The sequence below is a fragment of the Urocampus carinirostris genome, chromosome 14, assembly GCF_059441175.1.
Source record: "Urocampus carinirostris isolate Australia breed hairy pipefish chromosome 14, RoL_Ucar_1.0, whole genome shotgun sequence".
Taxonomy (NCBI): Eukaryota; Metazoa; Chordata; class Actinopteri; order Syngnathiformes; family Syngnathidae; genus Urocampus; species Urocampus carinirostris.
Genome location: NC_142362.1, coordinates 23,762,144 through 23,782,743, shown reverse-complemented (window position 1 = coordinate 23,782,743; position 20,600 = coordinate 23,762,144). Strand labels below are relative to the sequence as shown.

The following is a 20,600-nucleotide window of genomic DNA, read 5'->3' as shown; positions in this document are numbered from 1 at the left end:
TGAAGTTGAGCACCCGTCCGTTATGACTTTACCGTGCCATCACTATGGAGGTTCTCCTTGGTGGCTCATTTTTAAAATTGTCTGTGAAATGCATGTTGAACAAGAGTCCATGTTTTAATTTTTTGCAAATTCAAGCACACAAAAAGCCTTTCTGGCAGAGTGAACATCATTAATGAGTCTGGAAAGAACTAAAAAAAATAGTAGCCTTACAAAATACTGTATATGTACCGTATTTTCCGCACTATAGGGCGCACCGGGTTATAGGGCGCACCCCCAAAAAATAGTTTTTGGTCCTATATCTTCCATAGATAAGGCGCACCGGATTATAAGGCGCTACAATGGGAACGTGGACAAAACAGTCAGATGATTCAGTCAAACTGATTACCCCCTTAACATTCCCAAAGCTTGCAAAGAAGCAAATACGTGTTGTAGACACGTGCGGATGCGGTGTCCGGACGATGTCACTTAAATGCGTCATTTCAAATATCATTCAGAAGGTTGAAGTCTTGGGATTCAAGAAATGCCAAACATTTCTATTTTCTTTTTCGCTCACAACTTTACTGTGCATATGACAATAAACACTTGGAATTGAGTTTAATTCACTCAACTCATCACAGCAACATCAAGATCGTTCTAAAACAAGATACCGGGAAAATATAAAGCCGCATAACTCACCTAAGTTCTCACGTTCAATAATGATACGCAATCATGGTCTTCTTACAACTGTGAGTGAAGTAAATCCAGGAGAGTAGAATATTTACAAATACAGACTAATGAAACATGTTTCTTTATGGCGTACTTTAGCAAGCTTGCTACGCCATTGCTAAACTCGGCCGATTGCAGGGTTTGTTTTGGCCCTCTAGCCAATCCGAGGCTCCGAATAACTTCAGCCAATAGCGATCGATTTAACGGATGATTGACACATTGGTTAGCCAATGAAACGCCGGTATATAAATCCCAGCATACACCGCGGACTTGCTACGCCGTTGCTAAACTCGGCCGATTGCAGGGTTTGTTTTGGCCATCTAGCCAATCCGAGGCTCCGAATAACTTCAGCCAATAGGGATCGATTCAAATGATGATTGACACATTGGTTAGCCAATGAAACGCCGGTATATAAATCCCAGCATACACCGCGGACTACTCCACGTTCGGGGTAAAATCGAGTCGGCGGCTGTTGAGTAAGTTGCGAGACCTTGCAAATTTAATATTGAGCCATATATAAGGCGCACTGTGTTATAAGGCGCATGGTCAGCTTTTGAAAAAAATTAAGACTTTTAGGTGCGCCTTATAGTGCGGAAAATACAATAATATGTATATGTGTGGGCAGCACGGCGGCGCAGTGATTAACGCGTGTGCGGCACAATTCTGAGGTCATGGGTTCAAATCCAGCTACCAGCCTTCCTGTGTGGAGTTTGTATGTTCTCCCCGTGCTTACGTGGGTTTCCTTCGGGCACTCCGGTTTCCTCCCACATCCCCAAAAAATATGTATGTCAAGTTAATTGGCCAGTCCAAATTGTCCCTAGGTGTGAATGAGCGAGTGTTGTCTGTCCCTGTGTGCACTGCGACTGGCACCAGTTCAGGGTGTCCCCTGTCCACTGCCCGAAGATAGCTGGGATGGGGTCCACCACCCCAGCGACCCTACTGAGGATAAGCGGTGCAGATGATGGATGGATGTATACTGGACTGTCTCAGAAAATTAGAATATTGTGATAAAGTTCTTTATTTTCTGTAATGCAATTAAAAAAACAAAAATGTCATACATTCTGGATTCATTACACATCAACTGAACTATTTCAAGCCTTTTATTATTTTAATATTGCTGAATTTGGCTTACAGCTTAAGAAAACTCAAAAATCCTATCTCAAAATATTAGAATACTTCCTCAGACCAAGTAAAAAAATAATTTTATAACAGCAAAACTAAATCAAACATTTGAAAATGTCCATTGATGCACTCAGTAGTCGGTTGGGAATCCTTTTGCACGGATTACTGCATCAATCCGGCGTGGCATGGAGGCAATCAGCCTGTGGCATTGCTGAGGTGTTATTGATGCCCAGGATGCTTCGATAGCGGCCTTCAGCTCGTTTGCATTTGTAGGTCTGGTGTCTTTCATCTTCTTCTTAACTATACCCCACAAATTCTCGATGGGATTCAGGTCAGGGGAATTATCAGGCCAATCGAGGACAGTGATGCCATGGTCGGTGCACCAGTTACTGGTAGTTTTGGCACTGTGGGCAGGTGCCAGATCATGCTGGAAGATGAAATCCTCATCTCCATAGAGCTTTTCAGCAGATGGAAGCATGTAGTGCTCTAAAATCTCTTGGTACACAGTTGCATTTACTCTGGACTTGATGAAACACAGTGGACCAACACCAGCAGCTGACATGGCTCCCCAAACCATTGCTGACTGTGGGAACTTCACACTGGATTTCAAGCAACTTGGATTTTGCTCCTCTCCAGCCTTTCTCCAGACTCTGGCGCCTTGACTTCCAAATGAAATGCAAAACTTGCTTTCGTCTGAAAAGAGGACTTTGGACCACTCTGCAACTGTCCTGTGCTTCTTCTCCATAGCCCAAGTCAGACGCTTCTTCCGTTGTCTTGAGTTCAGAAGTGGCTTGACCATGGGAATACGGCTATTGTAGCCCATTTCCCGGACACGTCTGTGAACTGTGGCTTTTGATACCTGGACTCCAGCTTCAGCCCACTGTCTTTGAAGCTCCCCCAAATTCTGGAAGCGGCTCTTCTTCACAATTTTGTTAAGGCTGCGGTCATCTCTCTTGGTTGTGCAGCGTTTCCGGCCACATTTTTCCCTTCCAACAGACTTTTTGTGGATATGCTTTGAAACTGCACTCTGTGAACAGCCTGCTCTTTGAGAAATTTCTTTTTGTGTCTTACCCTCCTGATGGAGGGTATCAATGATGGTCCTCTGGACAGCAGTCTTCCCCATACTTGTGATTTAGTTTACAGAACCAAGCTGAGTGTTTTTAAGGCTCAGGAAACCCTCGCAAGGTGTTTCGAGTTATTTAGATGAATCAGTTGATTAGTTGAATAGCCTACTTGTATACTTTTTCATGATATTCTAATATTTTGAGATAGGATTTTTGAGTTTTCTTAAGCTGTAAGCCAAATTCAGCAATATTAAAATAATAAAAGGCTTGAAACAGTTCAGTTTATGTGTAAAGAATCCAGAATGTATGACATTTTTGTTTTTTTAATTGCATTACAGAAAATAAAGAACTTTATCACAATATTCTAATTTTCTGAGACAGTCCAGTATATGTAATTTGCTTTAAAATGGCAAATATGTTGTTTTACTACCATTCATAGCCAAGTATACAGGTATATGGGGACTTTAAATGCATCCATGACTTTTCGAAAACCCTGTATTCCTGCAGTACGCTGTGTTCCCCCTGTGTGGATAAAAAAAAAAAAAAGGAAAATGATTGAAGAGAGAAAGGCTTCTTGTCCAAACGTACGCTTAGAGAGGCTCCTTTCATTAGCTATGCTAATCTGCCTGACACGTGACCCTTGCTGCTGCTCGCTGGTTCTTTCAACTCTAAGTCGGGTTTTCTCTCCACCAAATCCCATGGTCCTCTCCTTCTTCTTGTTTAACTTTCCGGATCAGCGGATCCGATTGTTGCATGTTCTCGTACGCTCTGACAGAAACATGATGTGACTTGAGAATTCAGGACCCTTCCGGATGGATTCCCGAATATCTGACTTTACAGATACAATCCACGCAGACGATTGTTTCGGTTATTGACCTGACAGTTTTGTCCCGAAAGCGGAAAGTAAAACTAGTAAAAAATAAAAAACTTTGTCCAAGTTTAAATAACTGAATATAAAATATGTTAAAGGTTAAAAAGTTGTATTTATATTTAATCAATTCATTCAATACTAGATATTTACCTCACTTGGGAAGATTCAATGCCAGCCGATGTTTGCCATTTTGACTCATTTTTGAAGGCCTACAGAAAAAAATAATAATTATGTAGCTATTTGGACACAGGTAATCATAAAAGAACCCTTGAATTGTCATCTTTCCTTAGAAGAAAAAACAACAATCTTCCTATCTTTTACCATTGTTTAGTAAACAACAGATAAACACTTCTATGTTTCTTGAAAATACTTATCCAATAACATTTCTGAGAAAAACAGCTCTTTGTAAAATGATGCATTTCAAGCAGATCTTGCCCTTCTGAAATTCTAAACAATGTTTTCCACAAACACAAGGGCACTTTGCCTGCAAAATAAAATTATATTGCAAGAACACTGAACTTATGCATAAATGATGCTTGAACTTTGCTAGAAATGTTCAGCACCCAATGTTACCAGTGAAGTGATCACACGAGCTTTTTCACCATGGCAATCTGTTTCCTGCAGATAAGCACGAACCGTCATCCCTCGCTGCTGTGGCGATGAGTGACTTTGTAAACTTTTTTAAAAAGGAAAAAAAAGCTCCGTCTGTACCCATATATTTACTTATTTCACACACTGCTTTACTACCTACTCTTCATATGGGTTCACCTACACACTTCATTTGGTAGATACAGGAAGCAACACTAGAATTGGGGTCTCCCTTGATGTGTGGATAAATATCTGATCAAAGCCCATTCGGACATCTAATGGTATTTTTTTTTTTTAAACTGAAATCATTGCTAGAGACTTGGTATACTGTACACTGATTGGCTATGCCAAACCCTTAATAATGGTTTTATTTATTTATTTATTTATTTAAATTCTGTTTTTTTTAACCCCTCAAAGAAAAAACATTTCACGATTAGACACTCAAAAACAAAGCTTTTTAAATCATTAGATATCTATACTTTATGGCACTGAAGGAGTTGATCGTGTTTCAGAATATATTTAAGGTGAAATTGAATGTCGTACCTGGTTTCTGCCAGACGGGGCTGTGTTGATCAAATTGGAAAAGAACATCAATGACTAGGAAGCAGTTTTTTTACAATCACAAGTAGGCAACATTAGTGTGCACTCGGCGTGCAATCTGGAGTCCAGAATGATTAGGAGGTAAATATTCAATGTCAAATAGTATTTTATATTTATGATAGTTATTGAAATTTGGAATTTTGGTCTTAAGTTAGCTGTAACTGAACTCTTTGCGAAAAAGTCAAGATTTGTTGATATAAAACTGGTGGCCAACCATTCAGTTAAACAGTAAATTATTTATTTTATCTATTTAATCTATCTAGATCTATATAAACTGCTTTACAACTCAAAATCTATGAGTTTGAATGTATGTTTATACATGAGTATAGGCTCAGAAATGTCCGAAACCATTTTCATTTAAATGTACATTTCTTTGCTTTAGGACTTCCCGAGGGTCTTTTGTTAGGTTTTGTGTCGAGGCAGCCCCAATTGATAACAACAAAATCGACCATGTGCGGTCCCTTCTCAAGGTTTCTTCATTTACTTCTTGTTGAGGTTTTGAGTTTTTCCTTGCCCTCATGTAGGTTTTAGATCAGGGGATGGTGTAGTCTGCAGTTTGCAAAAATCTGTGGTCTGTGCATTGTGTTTTGCAGCAGACAGCAGGCAGGAAATACTTTCACAGGGGCAGCTTGTATGTTTGTGTGCTGGGTGGGCGTGACTGCCTGTATGCGCGAGTGTGATTAGCTGGTGTATGCTGTCAGTCAAACAAATGGGTGTGCGCACAAGTAAATGAAGCCACCCAAAAAAAATGCGTAGCACAGTGACAGCTAGCTTTTAGCGGCTTGTTACATATAAAATAAATTCATCAATTGAAACTTACTCTGAGGAAGGTCAGAAAAGCGCAGAGAAATGCAGTCGACAAACAGTGTGCCATGGAACATTGTCGGGTTCAGGAAGCCACTGAGGCGGCGTCGCGTTGCTACAGGTCTGGCTACTGCTACAGTTAGACTACGGAACAACTTTCGCAAGCTACTCCTGATGAGCCTGTATCTCACAGACACCAGATCCATTACCCATAAAACGGATGACCTAGAGCTAAAACTCATTAGATACAGCTACATTCAGGACAGTTAAATCTGAATTATGTGGTGACCTGGCATAATTCAGGGTTACCTGATGCTATTTTCCACCTAGCCCATCAATTGTGTTGTAATTTGGTACAATAATAATGTAGACCATTTATTAAACTCAAAAATTTGTGTTATTTGTTTTGGGCAGTTCTGGTCCTCATTAACTGTGATAAGTGAGGGATTACTTTGTTTATGTTTATATCAAAATCACTCAGCAGCAACTTGCTCTAATATAGGTGTTCCCTATCAGTGTGAAATTACCTCTTGTTAGATGATGCCATTTACTCCGAGATGATGAGAATGGCTAACCTCTGTCAATTAATGCAATACATGAGTCGATGAGGGATATACGAGGGATATTTGCTCTAACTCAATCAAGAGGTAATGATTTGAAATTCCCTCGCCTGGCTTTAATGACGACAGCTATTAAAAGTGGTGTTTCTTACGTGCGTGATCATTTCTTCATTGATACGTCAGCATTCCAAGAAGGGTTTTGGTGAGAAATATATCTACAGGCTATCGTAACCTGTTCAATCACAAGACATAAGGAGTAGTTCCAGTCTACGCCAGTAAGGCGTTTAAAAGTGATGGACCGATTGAATATATGGGTTATTGTTCTATTTCATTTAGAAAATTGTTTGAGGAAATGCCACTATTTTGGAACATGTGAAGTTTTACAGGATTAAAAGGAAAAACAGAGTGTAGTTGTGACAACATTCACAGTACATTTTCAGAGGCATGACAGAAACACCTGAAACACTATAAAACACACCTGAAAAATAAATAAATAAAGAATATATTTCTTAAATATTCCCGACTGGGGCTGAGATATGCAGCAATGACGTAATATATTATTTACAACTTGTGAGGTTCAATAGCATTCATTTTCAGACCGATACGTGATGAGGATCTAATAGACAGTCCATCTTTTCTCAATACTAATCTTTTTTTTTTGTTTATTAGAGAACCAAAATGAGGAGAGACTACATCAATGCAATTTAAACTTGTGAGGATAACAGGAGGGGACTGTTTAAACAAACCTATGTTCTAAAAGCACATACCCTGAGCCCTTTTCCTTTATTAAATCTCAGAGGTAGGAACGAGAAGATTCCTGCCAGAGGGAATTAAAAACAAAGTACAGGAAATGTTGACAATGATCTAAACAATGCATACTAGTCAAAACACCGAAAAACAGTCAGCAATAATAGTCAAAATAAATGACCAACCCTGGCTCTTTGTATATATATATATATATATATATATATATATAAAACAGACACATTGTGAACTCTATAGCTGTCAACGGAACGGGATGAGTAAAATCAAAATTAAAGTTATGTGTTATAACCTAGAAATTGTATAAAATCATTCTTGTAATTTGTAAAGATACTGTTTTGAGTACCAAATGGTTTAAATAAAACTAAATATTACGCCAATACTGAGACCTGTAATCAATACATTCTATTATTTTTGCTGAATTTAATAGCTCATTAAAACCATACAACTTTTGACTGCTAAGGACTTAAGCGAGTCAAATAACGCCCCAATGCAAATAACATAACTTTGTTTTATGCATTATAGAATAGAATTGAATAGAATAGAATATAATAGAATAGAATAGAATAGAATAGAATATACCTTTATTGTCATTGTTACAACATGGGATATATTGTGACAACAAAATTGGACTTGGCACTCCAGTCCCACATTTTACAGTGAGGATAAGGAAACAAAGAGATAAAGGAACAAAGAAGATGTTTGTACTGTCCTTGTTGTATGTATAGGCTTTGGTTTCCTCCGGAGGGGGGGTGCAGAGGGGGTGAGGGACAGACAGAGATGGGCGGATCCAACTAGATGTTTGATCTTACTGTACACACAGTCCAGTGTTTTTTTCCTAATTGCTCAGTCCACGTATTGAGTGAATTTGGGAAGTACAGTCCTTAAGCATGTCTGATTATATTATTGAACAAGAAAAAAAAGAAACAAAAACACTGACAACCAAAGATGTTTTGCGGTACTTCAGGATTTTGGCAGGGCAAAAAAAAAAAAAAAAACACAAAAATAAATTGTATACATATAAACAAACCAACAATAAAATAACTGAAGAAGTGTACTTCCATACTAAATCTTTCTTTTGAAGGGAGCAGCTGCAATATGATGCAATTCCTTTAATTTGAAATGAGTTTCATTACAATTGCTTGTTTAACCCAGATTACTTGAAATGGTGGCCAATCACAGGACTCAGCTCAGACTGGCAAGAACTTATTGCCTTAATCATCTCAGAAAACATGGATGGGATATGAGAAGCAGCAGATGATGACAAAGATCAAAATGGAGGTTTCAGCCCTTCAGTTTTTTCAATATATAATAAGGAGCTACAGTGCCTAGTGTTAAACACATCTCCCAGAACACTGTACAAGCAATTATATCAAAATGGAGAGAGCATACAACCACTAAAAACCTACCAAGACCTGGCCATCCCTCTAAACCCTCAGCCTAAACAAGGAGTAAACTAATCAGCGAAGCAACCAAAAGACAAATGGTCAATTTGAATGACCTACAGGCCTAAACAGCTGAAGTGCATGAGACTATTTTAAGTCACACTCTGCATAAATTTGCCCTTTGTGAAACATTACTTTTGACTTAATGCCCTACGCAATGCGCGCTATTTGCATTTGCGGGGCTACGGCCCTGTTTGTACGGGTGCTAGAAATCCCTAAAAATACTGGAATTTTATAAATGATTCAGACAAGAACTTTTTTCATACTGGAGAAATTGGGAGATTGGAATTGAAAGTACTTAAAAAATATGTGAATTTGTCCATGAAAAAGGTGTATGAAACCTGTAATTATTGATATTTTTCAATGGAATGTGTGTTTTTTTGTTTTTTATGTGAAAAGTGTACCGATGCTCAAAAACGGATGAGGAAAAATTGACCTATGTGCTATTTTCACCACTGCAAACTTTAAATCTCATAATAACCATAAAGTTACAAACATGAGGTGCAACTTTGAAATAAGAAAGTATTCTGAAAATAGTTTGATTTTTTTTTTTTTGTCAGTACCTAGCTATTTTTGCCGGTATATTTCACAGAAGCTCTTTCTCATCCGTATGTTTCCCTTTTTTTTTATTTTTAGGCTTCGAAGCGAAGACAGGGATGAAGATGAGACCTCCCGGCCCTTTGGTGATGCTGCTCTATGTCACACTCTCAAAGTGTCTGAAGGTGGTCTCCAAGAGAGGTTCAGGTATTTAGCACTCCGTCTCCACGCCGACAACCCTCCGACTGCGGTTGGATACTGCTAGTTTTAATGCGTGTGTGTGTGGCGGTTTCTCACGTTATTCAAAGTTTTGGAATTCAAAATAGAAAGCAGCGACAAGCTTTTTACATGCAGAAGATTCTGTTTGAGATCTCTGTGATCGAGTCATGGAGGTTCACGCTTTGGGTGCTTGGTTGTGGTAATGTGTGCCTTTCTGGAATACTGGATTTATTTCCCCAATATTTAATTTCATTTTAGATTTCATGGAAAACAAGCAATTGAGATTATTCCCATGTTTCTCTGCACTATTTTTGGGTGTGCCAAAAGTAGTTTGTTGGGTTAAGACAGGGATGTCAATGTCAGTTTGACTCTGGAGCCGGATCCAGACTTTCTGTTCTCAGGCGGGCCGATTGTAAAAAGAATGTCAAATTAAAATGGTTAGCTTTGTTTTTTTTAGTATTTTTGTAGTATTATGCTCGTTACCTACCTTACATATTATAATCACCAACGACAAGGCATCCGTTATAGACACAATACATTTATTAACAAACAATGGGGGTAAAAAAAAAAGTTTTCATGTTTGGCATTGAATGTTTACAGGTTTATCTTAATAGATGAGTGAATGCAGTTTTACACCCGAACCAACTCACCACACTGGAGCTATAACAATATATCTTGGTTTTCTTTAATTGTTGTACTTGTTTGAAATAAGTACAAAAGAAATACAAAATAAAAGTTTTAGTGGTGCATGGGAAATAAGATTAGACTGCTAAGCTGTATTATCCACTTGATCAGTTCGCATGCTAGACGTGAGCACTTTACACATCGACTGCCCTCTAGAGACTGAAGAGAGCATTTGGTTTGCACATATTTAAAAAAAATCATATATTTTGATAGAGATTACCTAAAGACTTGCTTCTTTTTTTACATTCACAGAAATTTATGGCGGGCTGGATAAAATCATTCAATGTGTTATCAGGACAACTTTACATTTCTTTCATTCTGTAACATTCAGCTTTGGTTCTGTAGTTAAAAATAGTGTGACGATGGCATTAACTCTAATGCCTTTTCCTATGTCTCCTACATCCCTAGTGGTCAGGTGATCACAAAGCTGGTTTTGGCTTATTATTATTGTTATTATTCTTGTTGTTATTAATAATGTTATCATCGGGCCAGGCCGCAACAGTCTTGTCAGACGTCAAACCGGTCTGTGGTGCAGAAAAGTTTGGGGACCATTGCTTTACATAATGAGTCAATGTAATATCTTCTAACTACCTGTGAACATTTTCGTTTACCTGTTATGGTCTTTGCCAAAAGTTTCCTCTGTGGACACAAACGAACTGCAAATGCGTGAGTGTGTTTGTCTTTGAGGGGATTTGTGTGGCATAAGCTTTTAAAGCAGGATTTTGGCCTCCACTCTTGATTAAAACATTGATTGAGTTATATATCCCTGCAGTTAATTATGTCTCCATTTAATTAGCTGACAAATTTATGAAAATATACAAGATAAAGTAGAGGCTTTTGCCAGAAGCCAAAGCACACATTTTAATCAGTTGGTTCCAGGAATGTTTTTGAATGTTTTTTTTTTAGTTTTTTTCTAACAATCCAGGAGCTTTGCTGGAACGTTTTTACACATTTTGAAATGCACTGCTTAAATTAAGTTACAAACTTATAAAATCCAGATACAAACTATAACTATGCCATATATCTAATCATTACTGTCTAAATATTGAGGTAAAGCTATAAATGAATCAAGGGAATGCCAACAGACTTCAGGATTTAATTTTGATGGATATCATTGCCTCAGTATATACACACAAGAATATTCTTTTTTTTTTTTTTTCATTGTTAGAATCCTCTCGTCGGGACTCTCACATTATCTTCACTATTTTTGAAAAGAGGGAATACCAATTTTCATATTTGAATATATAACATTAAACTTGCTGTGTGTTAATCATTTTAATTTAATATTTCCCATCTTAAAAGAAAAATGTTTATTATATGACTACCAGCTGTATTGTTTAGTGCAACTGAAAATGCGTGTTTGATTTCGATATGCTGTTTTGATATCGATCCTGTCTGTCCCGTCGTGTCCGGTATCGACCTCATCTGTCCGATATCTGCGCGGGCAATTGGTATAAATCCCTTCGGCCTCTGGCTTCTTGCCATTCCACACCAGACTGACGCCTGACGTGCATGACTCCCCGTTTCCCGTAAAATATAAAGCTTGTGTGAGAAACGTCACGCATTTGGGTCCTGATCCTGTTCCGGATTCTTGACATATATGGCGGAATGTGAGGCTTATTTTGTGTGCAAAAAATCTTATTCCTCAACCATCAAGTATTTAAACAAAATACATGTTAATATGATAGTTTTTTTTATTTTTACTTATTATATAAATCAATGTTGTCTCTTTTAATGAATTCAGTATTTTCATTTAATTCATTTGCATTTATGTATTCATTTCAACCAAGTTAAGTTCCTTCTGAACACATGTAAATATAACTTCAATCATAACAGGATGCCTTAAAGGGAGTGGGATGAAAAAATGTTAATAAATCCCACCCCCGTTGCCTCATACACACAGAACCCAGAGCAAATTTCCTACAAGCTCAGTTAGACTGACATTCACAGCAGGTGCAAAACACGCTGCAGAATTGAAAAGCAACTCATAGTGTAAAAATAATAGTTTTGTAACAAAGAAAATATTCATAACTGTGTCACTACACAGGTAACTGATATTACATAGTAACGTTACAGAGCACACTAGGACGCTTGTAGTGCATATTGTGACCTGGCCAAATGTTTGAAGAGTAGTTTAAAACTGTGAACAGTTTTGCATTGTTTGAGTTGTAAACTGAGACTGATCCAGTTTCACGCCACATACTGGCATACAAAACCCTTTACGCATCGTTCTAGGTATTTTCATTTTCCATGGCTTCTCATATTATGAGCACTCTCTTTAATTTAAAACATTTTCTGTTAATGTATGTGCAACAGTTCGTTTGAAATAAGATTATAGCTGTATTATATTTGAGTCCGGGCAGCACGGCGGCGCAGTGGTTAGCGCTTGTGCGGCACAGTTCATGTCATGGGAACCTGTCGTGGGTTCAAATCCAGCTCCAGACTTCCTGTGTGGAGTTTGTATGTTCTCCCCGTGCTTGCGTGGGTTTCCTCCCGGCACTCCGGTTTCCTCCCACGTTCCAAAAACATGCATTTCAGGTGAATTGGCCGGTCCAAATTGTCCCTAGGTGTGAATGAGCGAGTGAGTTGTCTGTCCCCGTGTGCCCTGCGATTGGCTGGCAACCAGTTCAGGGTGCCCCCTGCCCACTGCCCGGAGATGGCTGGGATGGGCTCCAGCCCCCCCGCGACCCTAATGAGGATAAGCGATACGGCTGATGAGATGAGATATTTGAGTCCTGATATTTGAAAGCTTATACTACAGAAACAGCTCACACAGATAACACGCAGTGAGCGTTGTTGTACTGTAACTAACAAATTCACTGCATTTTGATGTCTTTCACCACAATTCCCTGCCATATACCGAGAATGGAAGGACCAGGGTACAGTAAAAGTTCAAAACCACAATCCCTTTTAGAGATTTTGCTTTTTATGTTTCTGATTTTGGGTTTCCAAGATATGTTGTTGTCAATGACTCCCGGATGATAATTTCAGGCCCTCACCTTAACATTAAAGTTAAAAGGACAGTGTATTTTTCCCCACTGGACATCACTGTATTCTGCCGTGCTGCCAAAAACGATTGCTAAAAGCACAACGGAAGAAGACCAAATGCTGACACTCCAAGTTACCAAAACACACCGTATTACTTTTGAAAAACAGATAAACCAGAGACGAAAAATAAAATAAATAAGAAAACAAAAGGGCAGCACGGCGGCGCAGTGGTTAGCGCTTGTGCGGCACAGTTCATGTCATGGGAACCTGTCGTGGGTTCAAAGCCAGCTCCAGACTTCCTGTGCGGAGTTTGTATGTTATCCCCGTGCTTGCGTGGGTTTCCTCCGGGCACTCCGGTTTCCTCCCACGTTCCAAAAACATGCATTTCAGGTGAATTGGCTGGTCCAAATTGTCCCTAGGTGTGAATGAGCGAATGGGTTGTCTGTCCCTGTGTGCCCTGCGATTGGCTGGCAACCAGTTCAGGGTGTCCCCTGCCCACTGCCCGGAGATTGCTGGGATGGGCTCCAGCCCCCCGCGACCCTAATGAGGATAAGCGGTACGGCTGATGAGATGAGATGAGATGAGAAGAAAACAAAAACAAAGAAAAAAAGAAAAAAGGACGCCCCCCCAAAAAAACAAGAAAAAAAACCTAAATATAACAAAAAGTAAAAGAAAAAGGAAGGTGAAAATGAAGAGATTAAAAGAAAAAAAAGATAACTGCATTTTTCTTGTTTTTGTATTTTTTCTCTTTATATACTTCCTATACTTTCTTTTTTTCATATTTGTCTCCAGTTTCTTTCTTTCTTTCCTTTATTTTCGTCTCCTCTTCTTTTTATTCCCGTTTTCATTTTTGCCTCATTTTCTTATTTCTTCTTCCCTATCTATTGTTTCGTTTTTGTAAAGACATATTCCCTTTTTTTTATCTTTGTTTCAGAAAGGCTGGGAATGAATTGGAAGAACAAGGGTGCATTTTGCTCACTTTTACTCTCCGTAGTTTGTAGTCATCCTTTGGACTTATTTTTGTTGCACCACTCTTTCCTCTGACATCTAGTGGACTAATATATCTGTCCCTTTAAGAACAGAGGGATGTTTTTTATCAGCGCAGTTTTTTGTGACACGCTCCATTTGGCCCAACCCCAACCGGATCCTAGCTTCAGCAGCCCCCAACTCAATTAAGTTTCAGACCGCTGATTCTAGTGCCTCAATTATCGCTATTTAAGTGGTTCTTAGTTTGTGGAATAGATTCTGTCCAACACTTATTATTTGATTTTTTTTCTAGTCTTAGATTAAATAGTTTTTTTTGAGAATTTGGGGAAAATTGAGCAGTAGAAAAACTGGTCTGTAGTTGGTAAACCTGTGTATGTCATTACTTTTGTATAGAGGTATTACTTTTGCAATTTTCATTTTTGTTGAAAAACAACGAGACTGAAACTATAAGTTACCTATGAAAGTTAATGGCTTTGCAATATTAGAATTAACCTGGTTTTACTACTAACATGGTAATGAAAGATAGCCAATTAAGTCATACTTTTGCATTTTTGCACAATATTGCCTTTTTCTCTTTCATGTGTAGCTGATAGAAACATAGATACTGGATTTGATTTCATGCTACTGATGTTTTCATTGTAATTACACTGGATTTTACCACTAGGAGGTGCTAAATCATGCAATGTAAAACATGGGGAAGCACAGGTTGGATCCGGATGGTTTCATCATGCATGTCTGAGAATAACAAAACATAAGCGAGTCTCTAAGTCAGTGCAATCACAAGTTATGATTTTTTTTTCTAATAAATGCAAACAACATTTTCTCTCCTGCCACTAGAGGAAAGTGTTAAGTTTGTATAGCATGGTGAGATGTTTCAGGTGTAAAACTGCATACACTTAACTGATAAAATTATGCATTTGTGAATAAAAGTTTTTCATTTAGAATATCCCTCGTCATTGGTGATATTAATGTGTGGGTAATTTACTAGGCTGGATGATAAAGTGTAATACTGGAAAAAAAAAGTTTGGAGTTGATTATTTTACTGATCTGGCCCACACAAGGGCAGAATGTCTACATCTGGCCCAAAGCTGAAGCTGGCATCCCTGCGGTAAAGAGTCCATTTGTAACGTTTAAAAATTCCCAAAAATATAGCAGAAAAAAGTTGGTATTGTAAACAATCATGAAGAAAAAATAATACACATTGAGGCAAAAAATACATGTATTTTACATGTGCATTTCTATTCTTTTGATAAATTGTATAACAGCTCCATGCATGTTTAGTCTCCATAGTGCACAGATGTAGAGGCCTTCGGTGTGTACTGTCACATTGTCAGGTGAGGAAGCGCTGCATTACCTCGACCCGCCTCAATCTGCAGTGAGTGACAGCTTCCAAATGATCTAATTTGGCAGGGACTGGACGACCGAGGGTTAACGTCGAGTCATTTTTCTTTCTAAATGCCAGAAAATTGACTATCAATTGGTAACAAATTCAAAGGTCACAAGAGAAAATGGAGAGCACAAACTAACTGAAAGAGAAAACTTTTCACAAATGCATTAGTCCGTTTAGCCCTCTCGGGCGCTGTCATCAAAATGTGATGATGCCTACCTCTAAAAATGTAACAGCACGCAGGGTTTTGCTTTAAAATACTCCTTTCCGTTTTGTCCATCTGTTTTTTTTTTAATTGTAATTATTTTTCGATAAACTAAGTGTTGCTGGTCGTGCTTAATTTGGATGTAAATGTCATATGAATTAAATGACAGTTAATATATGCTTATTTATCTACTGTATTTATCTTGCTAAGTATCTACCTGGCTATTTACGTAACTAGCAATTGATCAATGTTAGTAATCTAGCTATATATTAACATATCAATCCATCTGCTAGATCTAAAGACATCTCTCTCTCTCTTTCTATCTCTCTCTCTCTCTCTTTCTCTCTCTCTCTCTCTCTCTCTCTCTCTCTCTCTCTCTCTCTCTCTCTCTCTCTCTCTCTCTCTCTCTCTCTCATCAATAGTATAAACAATATCCACACGATAGTATCTACAGTATGCACCATACATAATAATAATAATAATTTCCTTGTATTGTCATTCTGTGTAACAATGTACACAGAACGAAATGTCGATTGCACCTGACCCGATGCAGCCGCAGCCAACAGAGGGCGCCGCCGACCACTTTTTAAGTCTTAGGAATGACTCGGCCGGGGCGCGAACCCGAACCTCCCAGTCTCAAAGCGGGCGCCTTACCATCTAGGCTACTGAGCTGGTTACATCCAACCATCCTTCCAGCTAGCTATTTTCTCTCATTCAGCTACACAATTTCCTCTTCTCCACTCCAAAACCACAAATGTAAAATGCCCAATCCATGCACATTATGAACAAATTTGGATCAAAAATCTGACCAACCCCTGATCAGGTAAATTTGCATCATATTTGCAGATCGTTTTACATAAAACGACATGGTTTTTCATCTTGTTTCTAAAAAATAAAAATAGAAACAATGATTCAGACTGTGCCCTGCGATTGGCTGGCAACCAGTTCAGCGTGTCCCCTGCCCACTGCCCGGAGATGGCTGGGATGGGCTCCGGCCTCCCCGCGACCCCAATAACGATAAGCGGTACAGCTAATGAGATGAGATGAGATGATCCAGACTGCTTTTTGTGAAATAAACTAATTTGGGGGGTATTCTAAGCAAAACTACTCTTTGGCGGAATGATTCAGATACAAAGAAAAGCATATTCTGCAAGACAACACGAGATATTGGGTCGACTATGGGATTGCGCCAAATTTGGATCATTTTTAAACCAACTGTTTCGAGAGAGAATTTCAATCATGGCAAAACAGGCTACTGTCACTTTAGAAGAGCACAAAAATATACTGTATTCTAACAACTATAAGGCACACCATACCAAACAGCATGTTATCATTATATGAGCCATTGTTTTATTTAGCACACGCACAAGGCACAGGCCTTATATACAATCCGCGCCGACACTTCACCCTTTAACGTTCTCTACTAGGTCCGCTTTAAACTGACAAAGAGCACACACACAAGTGTGCGCATTTAGAAATAGAGCAGGAGCAACATAGTCTTGGATATTTAGAAATGGGGCAGGAGCAAAACTGGTTTGGTTGTGCTTTACTCGGTATTGAGGACGAAATACTAACATGTTTTTATTCATCAATGGGCATGGGCATGGTAATCAACACTAATAAAACAAGCACATGACGATTTTTACTGGTAATTGTCATTCAAATGAACACATCAAATTCCTCATCTTCTGGTCCTGAACTGAACTGCTGCAATAAGTGTCCGTAAACTGTGCCAGGTTTACTTTCTTCATTGTGGGCACTTTCCATGCTGTGCTGGACAACCGAGCTAGCAGAGACGATAGTCCAAGCATCTACAATCCGCACAGAATGATATAAAGCTCGGAGTTAATTTGCTTCATTTGTTTGTTTGTTGTTGTTTTTTTTCCAGCCATAAAGCCTCACGCAAATGAGGCGCCATTAGCTAGATGCCGTTGGCGATTAGAGCCATAATTGTCTTTTTCAAATATCTACGTAAGAAGTAATGCACGCAAAAATATAGACAGCATGCTGATGTCAAAGATAACAGTCCTGTCGCGATTGCAGATAGGACCAGGTGTGCGTGGTTCTTAGAATGGTGTGTCAATTATAGCACAATGTCCTTCATTATGCACATAATCGTTTTCTCATATACAATCAATGCCCACACTTCCTCCTCTAATATGTTCATGGTATTCTCTACTACTCTACTACACACACACACAAACACAAAGCACCACAGTATAGGGCTTGCCTTACATTCTGAAGAAAATCTAATACTTTGAGCGCCTTATAATTGTAAAAACGTGTTGCTTAATTTATTTTTAACGACATTTCACAAAGTTCCAGATATAAGCTAAGTAATGGGAATTGTGTTAGAAACGCTGACTAATTTTGAAAGTAATAAAGCATTTTGTAATGCATGTTATGCATGTTTTGTAGGTCAACATGGAACAGCTGGGATAATAAAGATTTACCGTATGTCTAAGCTACATACAGTTACGATTTTTTCCTGACCAGAAGGGGCACATAAAAGTCTCAAATTTTGGTTGGGGTGGTTGGTATTCCATTTAAGCAGAGGAAACCTGTGCCCTATCGTGCGGTGCGCCCTGTGAAGTGTTAAATACATGAATAGAACCAGCGCCTTTTAGCACGGTGTGCCTTATGGCCATGAAAATACCGTAGGCATTATGATATTTGTGTTAAGAACCGATTCTACTCTAAAGACTGAATTTTTCATTTTATTTAAACAAATTGCCTGTTCTCTTGTGGTTGATTAATCAAAGATTTTCAGCAGGCCAGGTATTTCCTTTTGCAACCATTTCAATCAAGTGAGTCTTCTGGGTTGCCGGTTCACATATTGATAGCGAGAGAAGTCGATTATATCTGTAGCTTAGGGTCAAAGTTGAAAGTGCAACAGCATTTTGTCTCGATACTTAATAGCACTTTAAAAGGCTCTTCTTTCCTGCTGAAAGACTATGGATGGATTGATGGACTGTGGAGAACTTCATTATGCTACTCATAACCAGAATGTGTATCCCGTGTTTCTTTGTGTACACGTAATTAACAGAAAAAAGTTGTGAAAGAAAAATCTGTGAGCAGGGTTGGGTAGGGTTACTTTAAATTGATTACTTTCAATTACTTTTGGATTACTCCAATACCAAATATGCGAATAATAGACAAAATAAACTAAATATGAATAAAAATACTACGTTTTGTGCAGGCCTAGGGAGTAACGGAACACATGGAACAGCAAAAATGATGTTTGCAAGCTGTTCGGATTTATTTTCATTTTGTCTCTGTCGCATTTTATGTCAGTTTTGCCAGAGATCAAAGAGATCAAACCCAGGAGAGAAAGCTTACCACGTGTTGTGAGTCATAATTGTATTCATATTTAGTTTATTTTGTCTTTTATTGGCATATTTGGTATTGGAGTAATCCAAAAGTAATTGAAAGTAATCCAGTTAAAGTAACCCTAGCCAACCCTGTCTGTACGTTTTATCAATTTTTAAGCTGGCATGTTCGCTGATATCATGATACACATGTGTATGTACTCTTGTTGTATCTGAGCTCTAAGCTATGTTTTTATACCTCAGACAGATTGTTTTTTTCTGTCTGAGTTTTCTTACAACCTGTTCCCTCCCTGGATCAGGTTTAGTTGTTATTTTTTTTACTTTCAGAATAAAACCGTATTAACAGAATTTTAAAAACAAAATAAATAGCAAATATCTTAATTTATTAAGTTACACATGCCAATGTTAGCTTATCCTGTAACTTGTTTTATCTTAGTCGAAGACACAGCAATCTTATACCCCACAGTATCCTGAAACGGAAGTGCTACTTTGAAGTGGTGATGACACATTAGCGATGGATGAGTGGATATTTCAGTATCTTATAAAGCTTTGTCAATCAGAAGTCAGGTGCATTATTGTAGTGTTGGGCTCTTAAGTTGAATGGATGACATTGCCATGGCAAATGAATGGTAATTGTGCTTCACGCTCCTGAGCATTATTAGTCACTGACAGATTGTGCAAGTCCTCAGGTTGGCTGTCCATGTTTAAGATGAAGGGTAGCGCTAAAGGAGATGAATTGGCTGATAAAGCCCCTAGTGGGAGATTGTTTTCTGGTTCAAAGGTTTTGGACATTTGTCTTCATGTGCTGCATATGAAGGAGATGGAGTGGCTGGACTTTTCTAGTTTCTATTAAATTAACTTCAAGTGACCACCGCTGGCTTCTTACATGCACTTGGGGCAATGTCATTTATAAGTGACTGTTGCCTTTTACACAAAGGGCAAGGTTCACTGTGAGGAAATGGTAAGATTATTGCTCCACTGCATTGTTTACAGAGCATTCCAAATCAGGTGGGAATTATCTTTTTCTCCTCTGCAAAAAAAATGATAGAGTACTTTTGGTTTTCCCACCATGAATAGTTATTGAAGGCTTTGAAGGCCAGATTGGCCCACAAGAGATGTTTTTTAGTACCATTGATATTCTTGCCCAATTTCTCTATCCATTCCCCGGACGAAACGCACCATGGAATATTATTCAACGCCGAGCGAGACAGCTTGCACCTGCATTACTGCAACTTAATGAGTTTGCCAAAGGTGCACAAGTGTCTCTTATTCCCTCAATTCCAGCTCTCGGCTTTTAATGACCAGTCAGACCTTGCACAATTGGATATCAATTGGGTTAGATTGCCTGTGCTGGTATACGATCGTCCAATTATAACCATGCTGGCTTCGCATGTCCCATATCAAAGGCTGGATTTACACTGCGGGTCAAAGCGCTCCATTCCGATTCCGTGGCTATTAAGTTGAATTTCCACGTGAGCCAAAGCACCGTTTCCATTATCTTAATCACACTTAAACAACTTATCAAGCGTGAACATTAGGAGGCGACAACCCACGATTACCCGTCCATCAATCCAATCGAGAAGGCGGATGAGTTTGAGATTATCAAAGCTGGCTTTTCGTGACAGCCAGCAAACATCAATGAAGGGGCTATACTCTTGACTAAATCCTTTTTTTTCCCCTCTGGAATGCCACTAGACATATCCGAGTCTGAATCTGTGTTTCTTTGAAGCGTGTTGTGGAGAT

At 38.7% G+C, this 20,600-nt stretch overlaps 1 protein-coding gene across 4 annotated transcripts in view; it reads left to right on the top strand.

Moving 5' to 3' along the window:
* The window catches only part of il1rapl1a (interleukin 1 receptor accessory protein-like 1a), a 383,889-nt gene that overhangs the window by 44,861 nt on the left and 318,428 nt on the right, over positions 1-20,600 (top strand). For all 4 annotated transcript variants that reach the window (XM_088352943.1, XM_088352941.1, XM_088352942.1 and 1 more), the window contains exon 2: positions 9,158-9,265. In XM_088352943.1, coding sequence (XP_088209069.1) covers positions 9,178-9,265 — 88 coding nt within the window. In that variant the 5' untranslated portion in view covers positions 9,158-9,177. The remainder of the gene's footprint in view (positions 1-9,157; positions 9,266-20,600) is intronic.